At 37.5% G+C, this 23,074-nt stretch overlaps 1 protein-coding gene across 1 annotated transcript; it reads left to right on the top strand.

Annotated features, from left to right (window-relative positions):
* The first annotated feature begins 153 nt into the window (after positions 1–153).
* Positions 154–13,730, top strand: MOK (MOK protein kinase). The gene is given in 10 exon segments (XM_054400664.1): positions 154–525; positions 4,678–4,794; positions 7,512–7,594; positions 8,062–8,110; positions 9,846–9,912; positions 11,331–11,433; positions 11,840–11,880; positions 11,883–12,013; positions 12,254–12,377; positions 13,633–13,730. Coding segments are annotated over 10 exon segments (1,185 nt in total).
* Positions 13,731–23,074: the final 9,344 nt, after the last annotated feature.

Genomic DNA, 23,074 nt, shown 5'->3' with positions numbered 1-23,074 from the left:
CCTACGCGCTGCCCCCTGTGCGTGCGCCAAACTGCCTCGGCGCCGGCTGGAGGCTGCAATGCGCCGGCGCGGCCTGTGGGGCGAGACGCCACAGGGTCGGGCCGAGGCGGGGAGCTGGAGCCTGCGCGGTTACCAGGGTGACGAGAATACAACATGGCGCGGAGGGCTGGGCCGGAGGATACTCGACGGTCGGGACGGGGCCCGGCCGCTCTCTTGCTCACCTCGAGACCTACAGGCGAGCGCAGGATGAACAGTAAGGGGTCACGGGAGCAAGCAGTGGGCTTGCTTGGTGGGGAAGTCGTGGGCACAAGGCTCTTTCTGAGGTGCGGGGTGGGCCCCTGCACCTCTGGGACGGGAGTACCGGGCTGCAGAGGGATGACTCGGGCTGAGGTGGTGGTGGCAGATGCTTTTGCAGTCTGTGGAAAATGTCGGAACTGCAGCCATCTCCTAGGGCTCCCTACTGAGACCGCATATGTAAACCGCATATGCCAGTCTCTCAGCATGCCTGTCCTCTTCTTCGACAGTGTACTATAGATCTTCCTCCGACTCTCGTGAAGCAATAGCCTATCTGTCTTTTGGTTTCTCCAAGTACTTTCTCAGAAATTGCTAACTTTCTCGTTATTTCTTCTGCAAGCCTTTCCTCCTGTTACTTAGCATCATTCTTCAAATCACCCTGTGTCACATCCTACACATTTTGCATGTTTCTGAATGCAACTATTATGTGCCAAGATCTTGTGACTGTGGCTCAAACTGAACTACTTGTTGCTTTCTTCATCCTTTGGTTATTTTCTTCATCCTACCTGCATCAATATTTAAATGTGATGGTTTTTTCTTCCTCAGCAAATTGGCATCTGCAACACACTATCTGCTTTAGGTTTTTATAGTATTATTTTCTGACTATTATTTTCTGTCTATTATTTTCTGTCATTTTGCATTGGATTAACTGCAAATGATGATTGATGTTCTGTGCTCTCTAATTACAGTAATACAGATGTAGTCGTTGAATTCCATCACTCGCCCATAATTTTAATTTATGTTGTTCTTAATTTCCCGAGTAGCCTCTTGTACATCAAACTGTCCTTCTATTGAATGCTTACCTCTCTGCCATTTGCATGGCTGCTTTTTTGGGGTTGGGCTAGTTCAGATTGCTACAATTGCAAATAACTTCTGCTGTGCCTTTTGTATTTCATTGATTTGCATGGAATTTAATTCAATTTTCATAACCTTCATCTGCCTTTCTGCTAGCAGTTCTAAGCCTGAACATCTCTCCGTGTTGAAACAGGGAGGAGGGAAGGATACCTAGCTTCTTATGGATGCAGTGAAAGAGTTGCTAAGCCCTGATTAGACCTTCTTTATTATTTAATGTTATATACACGTGTAATTAGAACACTATTTAATTTCAACCTTGCCTCTTTCACTCTTGAAATGCTGATAAAATGTTTAACACTTCTGTCATTCTTTGAGTACCACAGATTCAGGTAAACTAAAAGGTAATTTGTTTTGTAGCCATAGTAAGTTTCATAGCTTAAAACTGACACACTTTGACCTGATTGTTCTCTTTCAGAGTGTGTTTGAAGTCAGTTATTTCCATGGTTGTTTTTCCTTGCCACCTGGTCACTTTTGAAGGATCATTTACCTGGTGCTGAAGTGGATTTTTGAGAATCTCTAGAAATCTTGGCTTGTGGATGCAAATTGAAAATTTGTATTAAATTATTAGTACATTCAAAGTGTGCATTTTATTTTTTCTTTTTATATATAAACTTTTATGTTATTATTCTTACGATATCTGAGTTCTTTTCAACTTCTCATTGAATGATACCTTGTCACATGGTCATTCTCGTTTTCTCCCTAAGAGAAAGGTTCTCTCATCTTAAATGACCTATTTTGTTGATAGTTTACCCATTGATTTTATGCAATTTTAATTTCTAATTCTATACTTTATTCAATCAATTGAAATTATTAAGGTATTTGCTGTCATTCTTTTCACTGGATGGCTCTCTTAAGTGCCAGGTTAAAGCCTCAGTTGCTGGTTATGTGTTGGATTTTTATTTTGTATTTATAGCACTCTATTGTAAAAACTTAACAAACCTTACACGCTTACATGAAACAAAATCTTTAGATCTAAGAATGTTTTAAAGCATGTAAACAATTAGCTCTTTCTACACTATTAGAACTCTTTGGTTTAAAAAAAAATAATTTAGTCCTTCCACTGTAATCTGGACTTCTTTTGTAGGAGCAAAGTACATGTGTAGAAGAAAACATAAACAGACCCAAATTATATAAACATATAGTATCTGACTTCTCGATATATCTAAAAATGTTTTCAAATAAATTTGTACAATAAGGTTTTCCTTGTGTTTCTCTGCCTATGTATTTTGGTTTATTAATACCTAAGGCTGGTATACTATAGATTTTAAGATTTTGTTTCCAGATCATGTGATTAGATTATTCTTTTTAATTCCATTTAGAAATTTATTAAGAGAAACACAATATGAGATTGCCATTTATTTGAGTCAAAGAGTAGATCAACAAATAATTGTTTGGGGCTTTTTTTGGTTTTTTTTAATGCCTTGGGTATTTTTGCCATAGGGGCTGACTCTGACGTTATATGAACATATAACATAGCCAGCCTGTATCTGACTGATTTGAGAGTATCAGTTGCTACAAAAATAAATCCAGTGACACTTTTTGTTTGGAATTCTATAAGAATGGGATTTAAATTACTCTGATTTTACGATCTCCATCTTATATTTAGCTATTTAGATAGAATTAAACTTAAGGTGGGGGTACAGAGCACAGTGCAAAGAGTGATTTTTGCTGATAAAATGTGTAACTTGCTGTGATCTAGGGATCACCTTGATTAAGGCACCATTCATTCAGTTGGCAAGTAATAGCCACATGCATTAAACATTCTTATGATCTGTTCCCTAATTTGGAGTCTCTGTTAGAGATTGAATCCTTTACCCATAATGATTTTCAAATTACGTTTCCTCCTTTAAAATAGTTCCGTATGCCTGTAGAGTACATTAGATGGTGTCATTGATTTTAAAGTAGTGTGCTTTTTCCTATTATTCTAATTTAGATGGCCTAATTAGTTTATGATCCAGCAAGTGGGTAAATGATCAGAAAACCTAGAGCAGTAGGTGATTAAAAAGAGGAGAGTCATGGACAGTTCTCATGGAAGTGCTGCTACCGTACTGGAGGAAGAAAGATTTGCAAGGGGGAAGTTTCTAGTAATTAAAATATAAGCATTTGGATCACAAGGAAAGACCTTCTCTTTGCTTTAACACAAGTGTGAGAGCTGGGGAGGAAAAAAGAGATGAAGGCAACACAAGCTGATTGCTAGTTGGAAGACAATGTTAGAATCTTCCTGCCTGAGTAACTTTCCCCCCTGCAAAATGTCTTGGCAGGCTTTTTCCACTGTGAGGTTGTATTTAAACTTGTAAATTAAATATATCTGGAAATCTTCTTGGACACAAAGAGCAGCTAGCATGAAATGGCTCACATCTATGCTAGTAAATTCTTTGATCTTCCAAAACAAGTCAATAGGACAGAAAGTGCTTGAGAAATGACCTTAGAAGGAGTCTTCACATCAGGCTGGGAAGGTGCATAGGGGAGTGGTGATTGTCACATGCCAATTCTGTGCCAGGAACTGTTGTTACAGTAACTAATACAGGCAACTACATCTAAGTGAATTTATTTCTGTCAACATATGTTAAGACTCCTACAGTTTTTCTAACCCCCATAAAGGACTGAATATGATTAAAAAAGGTTTCCTTGCTCTGCCTCCCTCAAAATTACTGGGTTTGGATCTTACTTTTGACGTAGTCTTATTACTTAAGAAACAGCAGCATAAAGCTGACCAGAATTTGGTTTAGCTCAGATAAAATTACTGGAAGAATTACCAGGGATGCTAAAAATAAGGGGAAACAGGCAGTGGGATTGGCAAGGAACAGTTAATCACAAAGCTGAAGGAGAATAAAGGAGGAAAGAAAAGAAATGTCAGTTCTGAAGAAAATTAGGAGAAGACTCAGAAATGGATATAAATAAAGCTCTCTTCATAACCATTATCTGCTTCATCTCTTAACATTCTGCAGAATGAAAATTGACTGATTTTTCACATCTTTCCATTCAGTGCATTTTAATATTAAAGCAAAGTGTTACTTTTGGCTTAGTGCAAAACTAGTATCTGAGTTTAATATGGGAATAAAGCTTTAAAACTAGCAACTGCCTTGCTTGGGGGAAAAAAAAAATTAAAAGCCCCACCAAACCCAAAAGAAAATAACAACACCAAAGCAAACAGAACCCCCATGTTGGAACAATGACAAGACACTTTTCAAGATAATTTTGTTTTCAGTACAATTGTAATAAATGGGGTTTTTGGTAAGAGAAGTATGTAATAAGTTCAGGTATGAGTTACTACTGTGCTGTGGCAGAAAAGAGGTACAAAGTGCTGTGTGCAGAGGCATCATGTCTCTGAGCAAGAAGACAATAGTTTATTGTCGAAGATACGGATCAGTGTCTTGCATGCTAACAAAACCCCCTTTTATTTAAAACATTTCCATTAGAATTTAACAAATCACATATGGGTTGATATGCAGTCTTCATCATTTCTATTTTGAACATACCGAAACAATGTATTTTTGTTTTTAGACTATAAACTAATTGGTAAGATAGAAGAAACTAATTGGTAAGATAGAAGAAGGGACGTTTTCTGATGTTCTGAAGATGCTGAGTCTTAGGGATGAAAAGTACTATGCATGTAAAAAAACACATGGAGCAACACTCAGAAAGGTATGCATAGCTATTGTAGTACTGCAAAAACTATTTACATTCACTGGAGAAATGTGAAATTAAGACTAAGTGAAGTTTTTGAATACACATCTCTTAAAAAGGTTTGCATGTACTACAGAAAAGGAACCCTGCTGCTGATTACACAGCACCTTTCCGTTTGGTATTGTGGTTGTTTCCCTCGGTACTCCACTGATCTCTTCCACTGTATGAAATGTTGTCTGGCCACTGGATCAAGGGTGAAATAAGAAGAATGAGGACTAAACAGTTGATTTCTGCCTTCCCAAATGCACTGAATATACTCGTCCTGTTTTTCCATTTGATATCAGTAATAATCGGAGGAAATGTCAGTCCTCTCCCTGGACAATACTTTTTCCAGTCTTATTTTAAATACTGGTTTAATGCAAGTTTAAAATACCGTATCCTTAGTCCATTTATAACTTTAGTTCTACGTCCTATTTGCATTTATGTTTAATCACAACCATCAGTGAAGACACTATATGGTCACAAAATAGGTGCTTTTTATCAGTTAGGAAAATAGACAAGAGGCATATGTAGAAGTAGGCATACACTTGACTTTCTCCTCCAAATACATGTGTCAAGGAATGTGTTTTCAGTCACTGACTTTGTATTATCAGACAAATGTATTAAGTTCCTAGTGACATCAGTGGGAGCGACACATTTGTACTTAAAAAGTAAAATGGGCCGTTTTGCTCTTAGGTGAGATTTCACAAGTGACTCAGAGCTTCAAAGACTGTAAGTTTGGGGGGAAAAAAAAAAAGATAACTCAAATATCTTCAAATAATGTGGCTTTTGATTCTCTCTTGTGTAGTTAGAGAACTGCAGGTCCATTTACAAGTGACCAATTTGTGATCAAAAGAGTAGTCAAACTAACTGCTTAACTATATCAAGGGCAGATGGTGTGCAATTCAGTGGTTAGAACGTCATAATAGGGCATAACACACAGACTTCTTCATGTAGCAAGTCTGAAACATTTTTTAGGCCTTTAGACCTTTGATAAATTGACTGACAGGTTCTTTCAACTACAGACAACAGTGGTCTAAACAGAACCTGCCTGTACAAGGTATTTCTCCTAGTTTCAAACCGGAAAATACTGGTTTTGTGTTGAAGTTTGCTGTGAAAAGGCATATGTATCACATTCAGATCCATTAAATAGTGCACAAAGCTCTTTGTTTCCTGCTTCCTCCCCAGAATTTTTGTATTAGAAATGCTGTGTCTAGCAGGAGTAGGGAGGTGATTGTCCCCTTGTACTCAGCTCTGGTGAGGCCACACCTTGAGTATCGTGTTCAGTTTTGGGCACCTCAATACAAGAGAAATGTGGAGGTGCTGGAATGAGTGCAGAGGAGGGCAGCAATACTGCTGAAGGGCCTGGAGAATAAACCTTATGAAGCATGACTGAAGGAGCTGGGGCTGTTTAGTTTGAAAAAGAGGAGGCTGAGGCAAGACTTCATTGCTCTCTACAACTACCTGAAAGGATGTTGTAGAGAGGCTGGTGCTGGTCTCTTCTCCCAGGTAGTGATAGAAACAAAGGGAATGGCCTCAAGCTATGACTGGGTAGCTGGGTAGTTAGACTGGATATTAGGAAAAATTTTTTCATGGCTAGAGTGGTAAGGCATTGGAATGGGCTGCCCAGGAAGGTGGTTGAGTCACTAACCCTGGAGGTGTTTAAAGGTCATTTGGATGTGGTGCTTGGGGATATGGTTTAGGGGTGAACTATGTAGAGTAGGGTTGTCGGTTGGACTTGGTGATCCTGAGGGTCTTTTCCAACCTGAATGAATTCATTAATGTTCCTATGATTCTGTGATTTTATAAAATCTTTCCTACTACAATGACAAAAAATCCTGATGTTGCAAACACCCTTTATCTCTCCTGAGGTAATAATACTACAATTCCTGATGTAAACAGCACTCCATCTCAAGTGCTTTGTTATCTAATCCCGCTCAGTGGATTACGCGGTGGACTGGAGGAGTGCTGTAATCAGTTACGAACACGAGTCCTGCTGGCTGCTTGGACTTGCAGCCTCAATGAGTTAAGTGTCCTGATAATCTCCCTCCTCCTCCCCAGCCAATTACTCATACTACTGTCATCAGGCAGATCAGTACCTGCTTTGTTTTTCAAAAATGTGATCATTTCTGCCTCTCTTGATGACATTGTAGTGTTACATAAAGGCAATACAGCAAGATTAAAAGGCCTTTGGAGACTATAAAAGAAGAAAGCTGAGTTGTTACTGAATGGCTCTGAAAACCAGATATATTTTATAGTTCTCATTATTGTGCAACAGCAATACCAAGCTAATTACATAAAGTAACCTTTAAATTGCAAGTCAAATGCAAACCACGGTCATTTAAGTGTCACTGTAATTTGCAGTGGTTGGTATTAATCTTGAATCTGAAGGACATTTATGTTGTTTAGAGAGAACATTACAAGTTTAGAAGCAAAATACTGTAGTTCTGTTAGAATTGGGGAAACGTACTGAAAGAAAAACATGCAGCAAAAGTTAAGGCAGATTACCGACTATTCAATTGACAATTGTTAGCTGAGCTGTTCTGGTGCATACTGAAATCTGAATTATGTCTGAAGTTGAATAGAAAATAAAGCTAGCTGTAAACGACAAGAATAGTGTCATTACTGGAAGCTGAACAGTGGTGGTGGGGTTTATTCTGTTGTTTGCTTAAAAGAACTTGTACAATTGAAATGTAATTCCAGGAAGGAGAGAGCCATTACCTAAAGAAAAAAAAAAGTATATGTACCAGTTATGCAAATCTCCTGATTACATACATAGGTAAGAGACCTGGTTCAGCAACAGCTTTGCAGTACACATGTCATACAGTTATTTCAGGGTCATCTCTAAGCAGAGACATACAGTTCTCTGGGGCAGCAGATTGCTGCAGGGAGGAAAAGAGGCCACTGCTCAGCTCTAGAAGACAGCAAGCAGGTAGCCCATACTGCTGCCAGCACCCCAAAGGAGCTCTAGTACCTGCTACAGGAAAGCCCTCCTGGAGCGAGTGGCTCCAGTGAAAGCAAAAGCAGAAAGCCTGGCCTCCCCTTCCTGGACTTGCCTTTTCCCCATTCCCATGCCTGTTGCTGCTGTCTCACTGTGGTGACAAAATTAATGTTCTTTTTACTATGCTGTTGGTAAGTTTGAAGAAACTGTTAGTTTCCTCAAATATTTTTTCTTTTACAATTAACTTGAAGCATTGATAATGTTTTTACTGAACTCTTCTCTCTGATGTGTTTATATTGGTACAGAAATGGAATATTTCAGAGAGGTGTGAACCCAGAAAACATATTAGATAAGGTAATTAATTTTATGTGAGAATATTTAACTGAAAATGGAATACATCAGCATCTTTCTCTTTACTTTGAGGTAATGGTTCTTTCATGAAAACTTTTCAAAAATATATAAAGTGCTACCCCTAATACCATATTCCTGACAGAGAAATTAACAAGCAAGTTAGTTATTGGCTAAAACCTGAGATGAATCACATGCATTACAGCCTGCATGTGTTCAGTCCTGCACCTGTTTTTATCCTCTCTCCTCTACTCATGTATGTTTTAATTTGTGTTAACCTAAAAGCAAGTGCAGCACTTTCTACATTCAGTTCCTACCTTCAGTGGAAGTTGTTCAGACAAAACAAGCAGAAGGTATTAGCTTTCAGATTTCCTCATTGAAATCTGTTCTTCTGAACATTTCAGAATGTTTTTTTTTCATGTCTGAAAAGCAAGGATTTCAGAATTCTGTTTATGAAATTTAATTTTCTGGAGTTAGTTTTTCCTTCCAAGTCTTAGAAGTGTGTTGGAGAAGCCGTTACAAAGATAAGCCAAAGCCACCTACTTATCACTGCTAAACACGAGAACTTATAAGAAAATAACTTAATCCAGATGTCCTATTTAGTAGTCTTCCCTTCAGTAATGTTCCATATGCTTTTTAATTAACTATCAGGTCTTTTAATGATGTACAGGAGGGTATTTGCACATATTATGAGACACAGATATTTCCAAGCCTGGAGCTACTTCCTATTTAAATGCCGTTTTGCTGCTATAGTGCTACCCCTGGGATTTCTGAAAGTCTGGTCTGTGGTTTCTTTTACGATGACTTCACACATTTAAGAAAAATCTACCTTGAGTATTTCAGTATTTATAATTTGTCAAAATATTTTATTTTTCAGCAGACTACCCTGGTAATAAGGTAACTCAAATAAGGAGCACATGGTATGGGTAACATGATCTTTGTTTCCATGGTTTTGTGGAAGCTTCCTCTGTGATTAGTCTGTGGGATTCATGAGGCAGCAATCCTGTCCTGCCTGGCACTCCCTTCACCCTATGGCAAGTTACTAGTAAAGCAGTGGGATGTTCAAGAGAGTGTAGTACCAACAATTATTATTTACAAGTAATGTTCAAAAACAATATTTTTTTTAAGAGTTGTTTTTTCTTTGGTTTGGGTTCTATTTTGCCCATTGGCTAAATATTTGAGTGGTAAAAACATCTTTTCTGTGCTTTATCTCTGAACACAGAGTATGGCTCATTTCCTATCATGAGCATTGCTGACTGTCCTCAGTCTTGTTGATGAATTTGATGGTACAAGTTTTCTCTTTTTTTGAGTTACTACTCTGGAATAACAGAGGAGATTAGAGAAGATACTGCCTCTGATTTATAATACAGTCTGATAAAGATCCCTGTGCTGGGACCTTATGTCTGGAATATTTTAAAGTCTAATTCTGATGAAGGAAGAGTTCAGGAAAACCTGGATTATAGTCCTTTAAGCTTTTCAGTGATGATGGAACTATAACTCAAAAAAAATTGTCAGTGGCCTTCAAGAAAAAAAAAGGGAAAATAACCACCATGAGTATTCCTCCAATATCTTTGTGCCCTAGCAACAGCAGCAGTTCTTTATTCTCCTCCCACACTGCTGTCTCTGATATGCATCCAGGAGTGGTAACATTTGCTTTGCTTCTTTCCTCCTCCTCCACACGGCAAGTGCAGCTGCTGCCACGTTAAATGACAGCCCTTATGCTTTGCCTGCTAACTTGTAGAAACAGTTCTGCTTCAGTCAGAAAACCGTTAACAGAAAAATCCCAAATGCAGCAGCTCTTCTGCAAAGTAAATCAGGACCAAAAGACTTAAAAATACCATTGTTTTCCATTTAGTTTTGAATCAGACAGTCTTTGAAGTTCAGCAAGATTACAAACTGCAAACTTCAGTTTTCTTAGGGCAAAATACCTTATAGATATTTTTTCATAATTTTAATATAATAAATTTCCTTCATTGCAACTACTGCACATTTTTCAGAGACCTCATAGATGTGTTCAGAGAGAAATGAGGGCTGTTTCTTGAAAACTGGCAAATTAAAATAGATACAGTTCTTGATAAGCTAAAGGAACTTCTGGACAGATTTGTTTCTTTTAAAGTGAATTTTGCAGTTTATGCTGTTGAGTGTTTGCATAAGTCTTTATGCTTTACACCACACTGTGTTATGAATTTGTAGTCCTTTACTCAGCTGTGCTTATCTTTCAAATCTTGGTCTCCCTCTTTCTGTTCCTTATAAATCATGGTTCCTGCATTACATTATTTTGTGGATTGCACTGTTGTTCTTCACTAGCTTACAGTTTTACATTTAGAGACAGTATATTTTTGTAGTTCACACAGAAGCTACTGCCAACTTCTTGTCTTGGAATAGCTGCACAACATGAATCAGATCCTTTTCTCCCCTTCCTCTACTCAAAGCTTTATGAAGACATTCAGAGAAGTGTGCAGCCAGCTGTTTAACTGAATTTGCAAACAGTTAAAAGAATTTCCTCCACCTACAAAGAGGGATGAGTATTTTGCTTTCAAGAATCATGTAGTGCTACTGAAGTGTTTTTTAACTTATAAACCCAAGGAAATATTCTGCTAATATGGAAAAAACCAAGATGTGCAAGAAACCAACATTAACGGACTTAACTTGTTAAGTCAGATTGTTGGGTTGTGCTGACAGTGTTTTTAAGGACTCTATGCAAGTTGTACATTGAGTGAGAATCAATCCCAGGACTGCAGTTCAAACTACCATCTTTCCAGTATCGCTGTTTGCAGAGAACCTGTGTTAGGAATGGAATGTTTCTTACATACCTCTGTGTGCATACACAGCAAGAGGGTCTGCTTGACTCTGCTATTTAATGAGGAAAGCGCATTGTCTCCTGGGATCTGTCACTTCATTGGAAAAAAATCATAATCCCACATCCATTGCCTTTCACCAGGAGGAACGTTCTTTTTTAAAATATTTCATCCCAAACCTGTGAGGAGAGAGCAACTACAGGTTTCTGTTTAGTAACTCAAACTACTCTTTCCATCCAAAGATACAGTTGTATTGATCTGTTGCTCACATTATCCTTCAGCTGTGGTTTGGTATTAAATTGTACACAAATGAATAATTCTATAATGTATCTTTATAAATGAAAACTTTTTCACTGCAGTGGCACCTATGCCACTTAAACTAGTTTCATTATTCTTCTCTAGTGCTAATGCCATCTCTTTTCTTGCAGTTTTCAGCCTCTCTTTTCCCAGATCTAAAGAGCTGGACCAAATTTCAAAAATCTATGAAGTTACAGGTACTGCTGCTAACAAAACTCTCAACAAATTCAAGCAGTAAGTATGTGTTCCCATAGTTATTAATCTGTCCACACTAACTGTACAACTGTGTGCAATTTCTGCTCAGGGAGCCCCCACAAAAATCTAATTCTGTTGTGACAGCTACTGACCAGAGTGGTGTCCTCTTTCCCTACCCAGAGACAGTCATGTATTCATGATCCTTGTAAGCAGAGCAGAGGAAATTTGAGCCCATATCAATCTTATTTGGTCTTTTGTTTCCATAGTATCTTTCAGGCCCATCTTTTTCCAACTCATTAGGAAAGAAAACATTTTTGTTCAAGTATTACTTACTTGTCCATAATAGATGAGTACCTAAATCAGAGGAGAATATTGTTTTTCAGTAGATCGTAATTCTTTCTGAATATGCTTGAATAACTGTATGTTCTCAACTTGCTTAATACAGGTCAAGATTTGCCAGTATTGATTTCCCCTTTAAAAAAGGAAAAATATTCCTGCTGTGCACAATTTGTCTCCAAAAGGCTTCTCTCTCCTGTATGCAATAATAAAGTATCAACCTGAAGAGAGAATTGCTGCCCTTTAAGCATTACAGCACCCTTATTTTCAAGAATTTTGGCAAGTGACTTCAAATTTTTTCACTCTTGAAGACTAAAATTAAAAACTGGGGGAGTGCTATGTGCTTATTATTCAAAGTGGACCAAAATGGAATTTGCTCTGGTGCTAGTACTTAGCTTGCCATACAATGAACACAATTCAGTCAACATTATTTCTTTGCATGGAATCCAAACTTCACCTAAAGCAAAACTGATGTGTTGTTTGGGTTTTTTAATTATTCTTTTTTTTTACCCTGACATTTTAGGGCAGTTGTTACACAACCACACAAAATTTAGGAGTAGTAGGAAATACATCAGGGCAAGTACCTCTGCATTTGTGGCAAATTTCAAAGGAAAGTCAAAGACAGTTAATATTTAAGTGGATGAATTGTCAGCCCATTTAGAGAAAGTAATTTGTGTCACTGAGTTTGTTAGCTAGAAACAAATGTTTTACTTAAGCTGATTATGTGGTTTTATTCAGTCCGCCTACACACTAATCTTTATTTGGTCTGGTGCAGTTTCTGCCCTCCCCACAAAGCCCTGAAACACATGAGTTAGACTTTAGAAGCTGTGATACCACATAATCCCTTTGGTAGACTCCAGTCATACTTGCTGCTACTTAAACAGTCAGGTCCACATTGGCTTTTTCTTCAATATCATCACCCTCTTTGCAGTCTGCCTTTGACTTAAAGAGTTGTATAGATGAAGGTATAGCAGAGACAGAAAGTCAGCTTTTGCCTTTTCAGATATTTCAGTCCACACTTTTAGCAAATAAAAAAATAATTTTTAAAAACATAATTATCCTGTATTTAGATGATAACTGGAAAAATCCTAAACTTCTATTTGACTCTGAAAATAATAAAAACAAATAATTAAAATCCAATTAAAAATCCTGGCAAACTAAAGCTTTGTTTGTATTCAAGCTATATGAAAAATACTCAACTTTTAAGGGTTTGCTACACCACCAGGTAAGACGGAAGTTAGTACTGCATGAAAAACTCAGAGAGAGGTTTTACTCAAAAGCCCAAATTATAATAGCAAAAAAAAAATCATAATTATTTTCTGCTGTGCATTTAACCTTGAAAGCATGAATTCTCCTTAAACAGGAACAGACACTTTTTCCATTGTTCAGTTGTAGATTCATCAATGTAGGCTTTGTAAGAAGTTCCTTCAGGAAAAATTGCAAGGAACATCAAGTGAGGCAGTAGTTTAAAAAGAAAAACAAAAAAAAGGCAAAAAACAAACCACCAAAAACCAGCTGAAGTTGTATTTGCTGAGTTTTGATATAATTTTTTTTCTGATTATTTGGATTTAATTTTATTCCTTAAGATGTTCTCAGGAAGGAAGTATTTGTTGGTTTTGGTTTTTTTTTTTTTCTTCCCCAAACACATTCCGTTAGGAAAGTCCAGAATAAAAACAAACTAACATGAACCTCCTTGTGGAGAATTACCAAAATTTTATCTTTCTGGAGAAGGCAGATTGATTCCTGTTTTACTCCTACATGGCAATTTTCCAGGCACATAAGGAAAGTGATGAACTCCCTATGTTACATCCATTAGATTCATCAGATCAAACATCAAGGTATGGATTCTAATTTGCTCATTAATGTGTAACAGCAAAATGTGTCTTACATAGCATATTGCAGACCTCTTTCCTCAACAATCTGAGAAACAGAAGACACTTAAATCTTTCCCAAAACATTTCCAGCTACCTGCTCTGGAACGAAGAGGAGGAAGTTTCTGATCCCCTTGTAAGGGATTTGGAGCATGAGGAGAAAGCACAACTATGCAGTGAAACCAAATCATGCTTCCATTGTTAGAGATGTAACAGGAAGAGTAGTGCCTCATTTTGTATTTCTCTGACAACCTGCAGGAAAACCTCACACGATTATGAGGGCTGCTTACCCCCAATTTTGGTGTTCCCTTCCTGAAGGGTGTCAATTATTTAATTAAAGCACTGCTCTGGCAAAGCTTAGAGCACACTCCTTGGTGGACTTTCTTTTTTCCTTTTAGAACCTGATGGAGGAGGGGGTTGGTTAAAAATAACATGAAAGGCTTCTTTGAGCTGTAGTATTAGGAATGGAATTTATCTACGAAAAATAAGTTTTCATATTATCTTATATATGACAGCTAACTTTTGTGTATTTTTTAGATGTAAAAATTTTCAGACTTTGCAGCCAATGCTGGAAAGCATTCACCTCCTGTATTCAGTAACTTCAGCCTGCAGATTATGCAGTCAGGTGAGATGCTTGATTTTGATGTAGTTCCTGTAACTGCTGAATATTTTTATATAACTATATCTAAAAGCTAAAGCAACTTCATACCTGATTGAAAGGCAAATCAGATTTAATCATAGTTTTCTTTAAGCCATTGATCTTAATACTAAACAAAATTTTTAACAGTTACTGATACTTCAGCTAGTCGCTTCAGAGAGCAGTAAAAGCACACACCAACTTGCAGAAATTTTGCACACAGATCATCAGTAACAATTTGTTAGTTTCCTAGCACTATAAAAGGTAGAGAGTCAAAAGGCAGCATTTTTTTTTTCTTGGAAAGAGTAATTATTGCAATTTGGTACTATTGCTTTTGTAACTCCTGAGATCTCCTGAAAATCTGTAATACTTAATTTGCATTACTTAAATTTGCTACAAAAGAATTTTGCTATTTAAAAAACAAATTAAGTTTATGCAAGTCATACTTGTCTGAGAGATTAAAAATCTTCTGCCTACCAAGTATGTGTGCAGGACAAGTTTTGCAAGTTACTTTTCTGGTGTTTTTTTGAATATTTCTTACTCTGCTCATAATTGGGAATTGATCAGCTTTTTTTTCCAGTAGCCAAGCATCTCTGGGACTGCTGCTGTTCAAAATTCTCTGTGAACAAAAAAGTGAAAAACAGGCAATGAGAAGGCAGGAACAGGGTGTGTTGTGTTAGATGTCACTGCTGCACACAAGGCACTATTGAAAAACACACTGGGTAGAACATCACATTAAAGTTACTAAGTTTTAGTGGAGGAAGTGTACTACAACAGTAGTTAGAATGTCTTCATAAAGGGAGAATTAAACAGCAGAATGTAATGGTTAGCTTACACTCATACTGGATGGATGCTGACTGTCCTACAGTTCTAAGCTGAAAATATACTCCTGAATGCGGTCTCTCAAAGTGCAGTGGGCAGCAGTATATGGACAGGGACTGGCTGAGTTCTGCTGCTCTGTTACAGCTAATCATCTCCCACCTTGGTCGTGCTTTCATGTTAGCAGCTCATACTGATCAAGCAGATAGAGAACTTCTGCAATAAAGTAATCCAGTGTTAGTGTGAACATTTAGCACAGATTTATGTACATACAGAAGAAAGGTGTTTTGCCTGCAGCTCTACAGGTAACACATGGTAACAGTAACCTCTGTCTTCTTACCTTTGGAACTCTGAGGAAAAGGTGCCATGAGTTGATCCCGTGTTTTTTCCAGAGAGGAAGATGGTGAGTTCCTTAGTGCTAATATATTTGGAGTTTAGCATGGTGTGCAACAGTAAAAATTATCATCTAAAAATAGGTAACATTGTATCTGAGGGATCTTGTTCTCTGAAATATTAATTTCTTACCAGATTAAAAAAAGGACAAATCTTACTACCCAAATTTGAGTGATCATTCAAGGCTCAGAGCTCTCTTATATGGCATTATATAGTAGGCCAAAGCTCATATTACCAACAGTATGCTTCTAAAGGAGATACATAAATTGTATTGGTAGCTTCCCATAATTTTTTCTGGAAACCTCAAAATACAGATGCCGAAGTTCAAATATTTCAACACGTAAGCTAACAAATAAATTCCTTCAGATCGAGCATGAACAAGATTCTTTCCTGTTTTCAGGAGTTACTGTAACTGTTTCCATCTAATAATTAATACGTCAGGTAGGTAATTACTCATAGACCATGAAAAATACAAAGTCGGAAATTTGGGAAGTTTTAACTTAGAAAAGGGTATCAGAGTATTATCCTGCACATTACCAGCAATTTGCTGTCATATCACTCTGTGTCTGAGGCTGTCAAAATGTTATAATGAAAAAAGCAATTTCACATTCAGCAGATAATTTTTGCTATGGAATTGGAAATTTGAAGTGAAGACCCTGTTGGAATGTTCTCTTATTTTATGCTTTCAGATGGATCTTACACAGAATGGCACATACGATGCTTCATGGGCATTTACTTCATAAATTCTTTGCCATTATATCTCTGGAGACAATTTACACTTCCCTGGCTGCATCTATAACAGAATTTTTAAGTTCCTTCCAAGTAAGTTATTAGCATCCCTTTTCTTTCTAAAATATTCTTTTCCATATGAAATAAAGGGTGGGATGGGCAGTCAAGCTTCTAGACGATTGTCTAATAGTAAAGAAAAGGCTGAAAAGAGAAAAACCACATCCATTCCTTGTATGCTGTTGAACTATGATTTGTAGCAGGGGCATACTCTGCAAACACATAGGAAAGTAGCTGCTAGTACCCTGACTCTGGATGCTAGGGTCCTTTCCATGATGCTTTTGTCTTTTTCCAGATGAAGGAGAAAAGTCTTTTCAAGTTACTGCATATTTTCTCATCTGTTTCTTTTTGACTCAGACCATATGAATCGCTTATATAAGAAGCCTGCAGGCAGGTAACTATACTAGTTTTCAGTTACAAGGTTTATCTGTATTTTAACAATTAAGCCCACTATTTTAATAAAATGAAAATTCCAATCAATAATCCTGCTCAGTTTCAGTATTTTCCCCATTCTTTCTACTTCAGAAGAACATAAATAGGTAAGAATTGTAAAGCACAGCTCCATCTTTAATGAAGTAGACAATCTATTTGCCAGCTTATCTATGTAATGGACAGTTTTCTACACACTAGCCCCACTACAAGAATAAGACACAGTTACAAGTAGCTACTGCAGTTGTTTCTCCCCTACTTTTCATTCAGTTCCTGAAAGAAGTTAATTTCTTGTGCTGGGAAGTGTCTAAAATTTGTTTGCAATTTAAGAAAGTCTGCCTAGTTTTATTACTGGAGAGCAGGAAAGGCTTCAGTGTGTCCTCGGCTACAGCATATGCATACGCTGCAATGTCCATGTTCCCAGGCTAGCAGCCTCTGTTCCTCTCTCCTGCCCGCAGCCTGGCTGCACAAGTCAGTAAAAACCAAACTGCAAGTACTGCTGCATGAGATAAAGGGAAAGATATGGTGAATGCTTCTATCTTCTGTCATTCTGCAGCTTGACATGGAGCAGCATCTCTTTGCTTTTTTTTCTTTAATCTTTGCAAGAATTACTGAAATCAATACAAATGCTCTGTTGCTGGCTGATTAAAAATAACGTGTTCAGACAAGCAGCATTAAACTACACAAATGCATGGGTATGTCTCCCTCCATAACAATGATCAGTTCCACAGCACTGAATTATAAATGAGATGCCTGATGTAAGACAAACAAGTTGTCTCAGAAATGCATCTACTCCAATTTGTTAATCTGATTTTAGATTACCAAATCAGAAACTGTGTACATTACTAGTGCTGGATCACAACTCCCAAGACAAATATGGGAGACTATGTGATTACAGAATCCTTACCCCCCAGAATTCTCTGTCTGCAAGATTTCTGCTGTATGATCTATTTAGAGATGAACCATTAAGAATGAGACTAAACCAACATTATTTCACTTTCCTTATTGAAGCTCGACTATATTAAACATGAAAAGCGTTCTGAATAAAGTATTTTTGAAAGGAATTTGTTCTACGAAGTTCAGATGGCATTTCTGTACCAAACATTTAATTCAACAAAGGATTACATCAAAAGTGATCAAATTTGAACAGAAAGTAAACAAAAATGCATATTCAAGATAGTTTAATATGTATTTTCTGAATTAGAAATATCACTTTCTTAAATGAATGAGAATTTCTAGTGTAATGACCCATTAATGCCCTCCCCCCTCACTGAATTACATTATTTATACATATAATACAGAGCCGACTGCAGTTGGAAACAACAATATTAAAATAAATGTTTAATAGATACAAAGGATCTTTTCTCCACAACATAGTTTTTCTGGTGTCTGGACACCAATTTGAAAGTAATTCTCTATTAGCATTAAACTATTTAAGTGCAAAACAATTTTCTTTTAAAAATCTATGATTGCAGCATCCATCTTCCTGAATAACATTTTGAAGCCAGAAAGTAATGACTTTCATTTCCCATGAGTGCATTCCAGGCTGTCTTGTAGCCACCTCTGGTTAAAAAAATCAGTGCAAAATAAACAATGGTGAAGTACTAGTTTAACCATTGAACTTACTTGAAGTTAAGAAACATACTTTATTTTACACTATATATATATATATATCTTTTATTTATATATTTATAGAGAGAGATTAAATTACACTGCACTTGAAAAGTATAAAGAAAACAAAAAATGTTACTCTTTTTACCTGAAGCACCAAAGGAAGCTTTTTTTTTTTTAAATTCCTTTAAAAATGAAAACTCTTCCTTGGGTGAGCAGCCTAGCAGTATTAGCTGTGAGAGGAACTCATGACATTATTCCTTTGCAGATTACTATGTGATTCACATAATTCCATGTTTACACTCTGCCACTTTATAATTTCTGATGCTCTTTGCCTGAAGAACAGCTCCTGGTTCCACTGTCATTACTTCTTGTCCTGCGTTCAGAGATTTGCTAGCAGTAGTGTGATGGCTATACTACAGTTCCACTTGGAGAATTGGCCTGGGTTTGGGATGACAATAAACCCTGCAAACAAAGCAGTTTACATTAATCCAGCAAGAGAACCTGACATAAATTTTATAAAGTTCTTAGCCTGAAGCTAAAATGAGTACAATTTATTTTTACCACCACTTGCTTACTTCAGACATCAGCACCTTCTTTCCTACAAAAGAATCTAAGCCACTATTTGCATCAGTCAGGCAGCACACAAAAGAGCTTTCAGTAGGAAAGCATGTGTGTTTATGACATACAATGTACCTGATCCAATATTTGATTTAATCTACCTTGCATTCTGAGTTGTTGTGAACTGTGAAACCTTTAAGAATCATACACCAAAAAAAGTGATCAGCATTTTATTAGGGTAGCAATAAACAAACCTACTCCAACGTCAACAAGTTTGACGCCTAACCTGATACAGGGAAATGCTCAATCTCTTGTATACTACTGAATATTACAAGGTTTATATAGTAAAATAGATCATCTAACCAAATAGTTATTTTGGTAATTTAAAAAGTGAATGAGACACTGCACAAGATCTTAGTAAGATTTCCCATTACAATTTAAGCTTGCATTCAGGAAAACTTTCTACCACCTTGTTTACCTACATGGTTACTCAGATGAAGTGAGACTGACTTCATTTCAGACAATGTCCTGCAGCTGTGTGGTGTCCCTTGCTAAGCAGAGGCTGCTGCTCCAGGTTAAGGGAGCTCTACCTTAGGGACAGGTATCAGTGCACAGATTCCAGTTCAGATGCATGTAGAATAGCCCCTTTTTAATCATTCACATAAAAGTAACCATAGAACAGACTGACTTAAGAAAACCTTAATATCAAAATACCATTTAGTCTTCTTGCAAGGTCATTATTTAGGTTACAGTAAGTGCCAGGCAGGCTGAGGAGCACAGTGGCAATGAAGCTGGAAGCACATCAATGAGTATCACTGTGCAACTCCTTACTACATAAGGCATGATAAATGCACTTTAGCAATTAAACAGCAACCAGCTTAGGTTCTTACCTCAAAATTAAGATCCTGTGACTCAGATCCATCAAACTAGACAAGCTCATGCAGCACTTAACACACAGTGTAGAATTAGGCCACATCTTCAGAACCTACAGGAGCTCTTTCTCGCTTGGAGCCAAGAACTGAAAAATCATGACTGATGGAAGAAAACCCTGCCCACAGACTGAAGAAGTGGAAGGAAGGCTGGACTGGCTGGATTCAAGTCATCAAGCTCCTGCTGAAACTTGAGTCCCTCCTTTTAAAACACATCTAATCTACCAATTCAGAGACATTATGAATCTGGACACATTCGTAGGATGCATAGCAGACCGTGTGTTTGCGTGTATGTGTGCATACACATGCACACATTTTGTATTGCATTGCTATACTGAAGCATGTGGCACTTAATTTGGTGCCCTCCACAGATCAAACCTGCAGGAAGCAGGACACCTTTTTTTATTTTCACTTGGCTAATGGATATCTGATTCAAATACTGTTGAGGTAGACTGAAGCAGGTTAGTCCTTAAACTTGGTTGACACTCAGGATGTGCAAAGATACTGCAAAGTCCAAGAGAAGAGAATAAAAAAGTTTCCTAGTTATTAGTTAAGGAATAGATGGTGAAAAAAGGCAGAATATTAGACCAAACAAGCTACTAAAGCACTTGTGAGAACTTTTGTCAGAAAGTTTTGTTTGAAAGCGATGAGGATGAATTGGAACTCTATAGTTCACTACCAAAGCGTTCCTCAGAAGTCCACTAAATACAGCAGCAATAGGCAGGTCTTTCTTGCTGGAAAATTACATCCACTAAAGCAGCTCTCACATATGCTGGAAAAGGCATCTAAAGGTATTCTTTTCAGTGATCCAAACTGTTAATATGCAAATACATGTTTACAAGCACATAAAAAGTGCATAACACTGAGTCTTTATTAACAGTCTCGTGATCATGCTAGATGAGAAATGAGCATTCTTCTATTAGATTTACAGATTTTGTAATGAAACCAAGGGTTGGGGAACAAAATTAAGATAGATTCATTTTCCTACAACCCCTCCAGAAACAGTAGGTGGCATGGAGCCTTCTTCCCTGTGAACTACCAGACGCTCTGTATTTCAAGTTCCAAGACTAAGGAGGAGTCCTGGTTTCATCTCCCAAGCTGTGAATACTCCCTGCTTTAAACCTCTGGTTAAATGAATGGTAGGAAGTCCTTATGTTTCAGTCCTTCCTCTGCATTAATTCTCTGAGCAGGCAAGCCAGAGGAAAACCAAAGTGGAAAGAATCACAAGACCAGCATCACTGTGCTACTGCAGAGAGAGACTTCAAGAACTTTGCAAGTACTGCCTGATAATACCAGGCAATGATGGCCATTTCAAAACTTCACTTCTGTGGGAGATCAGAAGATTTGTGAGTTCTTCTATGTACTTAATATCAGAATACATCTTAGACTCGAAGTGTTCATCCAAGAGAAGCAAGAGTAAGAATTTGTTTTCTAGGCACAGAAGTTTTACCAAAGCAGTGAGTGTGTTCTTGGTGGGTCCTGAGTAACAAGAAGACATTACAGATCTTTGCCATTACTATATTGGAGCTTTTCAAACAAGGGCAATTATGTTAGGTATAACAGGAAACTTTAGAAATCCATACCAGGAGAACCGGTGGGGCTCCAAAAAGATATACATTCTGACACAAGTTACAGTTGCCCTGTAAGAGTCTGGTCCCTAACACAAAGGGTATGGGACTAGAATGTTTGGAATTGCATTCTCTGGGAATAATACATGCATACAGTTATGAAAAAGTATAGAAAGGTCCTGCCTATAAAGAAAGAATAAAGAAATTAAACTGAAATACTTTCTGTGATAAACCACCCAGTGTAGCCAGCCAGGTGGTAAAAGATGGCACAAAAGCTGCAGCCATTTATTAGCACAAGAGCAAAGCTGCAGTTTAACAGTCATGACAGAAACCACAAAATAATTCAGATTCAACAACTGCAGCTTTGCTGTGCGGTGCAGTGCATAGGTTTAAAGCCAAAGAACAAACAGCTCATGCTGAGCAAGCAGCAGAAACCAAAAAGTTTTGAAAATAAATGTAGTCTTTTATTAGCAGTATTATTTTGTCAGCATGCGGGTCTAGCAGGGGGTAGGAAATAGAACAGTTATGAGACCCAGGTCAAGAATTTGATAAAGCAATCTTCATTGTAATCTCAGAGAGGGTCCTCCGAGGAAGTGCTACATCATTTGCCATCTTAATGGAATGCTGCACAGCTGAAATGTGCTTTGTTTGTAGAGGATGGCATTGGTTTTATTACATCAATTAGCAGTGTGAGAGCATCAAACAGACTGTTTCAGCAGAAGTTGCTAGGGCTGTTCCATGTTTCTGACTTCCTTTAATAGAACTTTGCATATTTGGTAAAACAGGCTTGCATGGGTAGGAGTGAAAAGCTGTAACAAATGCAATCAGTAAGATTATTTCCACCTGAGGTTCATGGCACTCATCACTGTGGTCTGTTCAGAAAGACCTGCAGCAGTATTAAGAGTAACCATCCCACCCTCCCCACAGTCCAGGAGATTGTGGGAGGGTGGTTGTTTTTCAGTGTTTTGGAGTTTTTTGTTTGTTTGTGGGGTTTTGATTTGTTGCTTTATTGTTGGGATGGGATTTTTTGGTCAAGTTTTTTTTGTTGTTGTTTTGCTTGTTTATTCTGGTTTGGTTTGTCTTTAAGAATTCCACATATGCTCCAGGCCAAAATTCTGGGGTTTTTCCAAAAATACGAAACAAGGTTGCACAAGAGAAACTAATTCTACGAAAGATCATCATGTAATTGCTATATTTAAAAAACAAGCAAACCCCCCCAAAAACACAAACTGAAAGATATTACTAACTAGAAAAAAATCCATGAGTAACTACTGAGTTAGTATATTCTTCATGTTAATTAGAATGAGAGAAACTGGAGCCAAGCTGCAATCACATGTAGTGTCTAATCTAGATTAGGGAGACGTGAGCAGGACCTGAGAAGTTAATGTCTCAGTGCTACTGCAGCATGCTCTTGGCACACTCAGATTTTGCCTGGGACAAGAGCTCAGCTGGCTTTAAGTAACTTGCTGGATGTCAGAACTCTGCATGGTTTTTCCTGCTTTCCCGTTTGAAACTGAAAGGCAGATAAAAAGCCAAGTCTCCAGTGTAAAAATCAACCAATGTAAAACAACCCAACCCAACCAACCCACCCAAAACCACAAAAAAACCCAAAAAGTTGTGTCACCAATGCAATTAAACCAAAAAGGCAGAATTAACAAATACCCATACAAACATGGCAATTACTTGATAAACCATTTCTGCTTTTGCCAGTATATGTAGTAACGGGGATATGTTATTCAA

The sequence above is a fragment of the Indicator indicator genome, chromosome 4 (assembly GCF_027791375.1).
Source record: "Indicator indicator isolate 239-I01 chromosome 4, UM_Iind_1.1, whole genome shotgun sequence".
Lineage (NCBI taxonomy): Eukaryota > Metazoa > Chordata > Aves > Piciformes > Indicatoridae > Indicator > Indicator indicator.
This window is presented reverse-complemented; position numbering and strand designations above follow the sequence as displayed.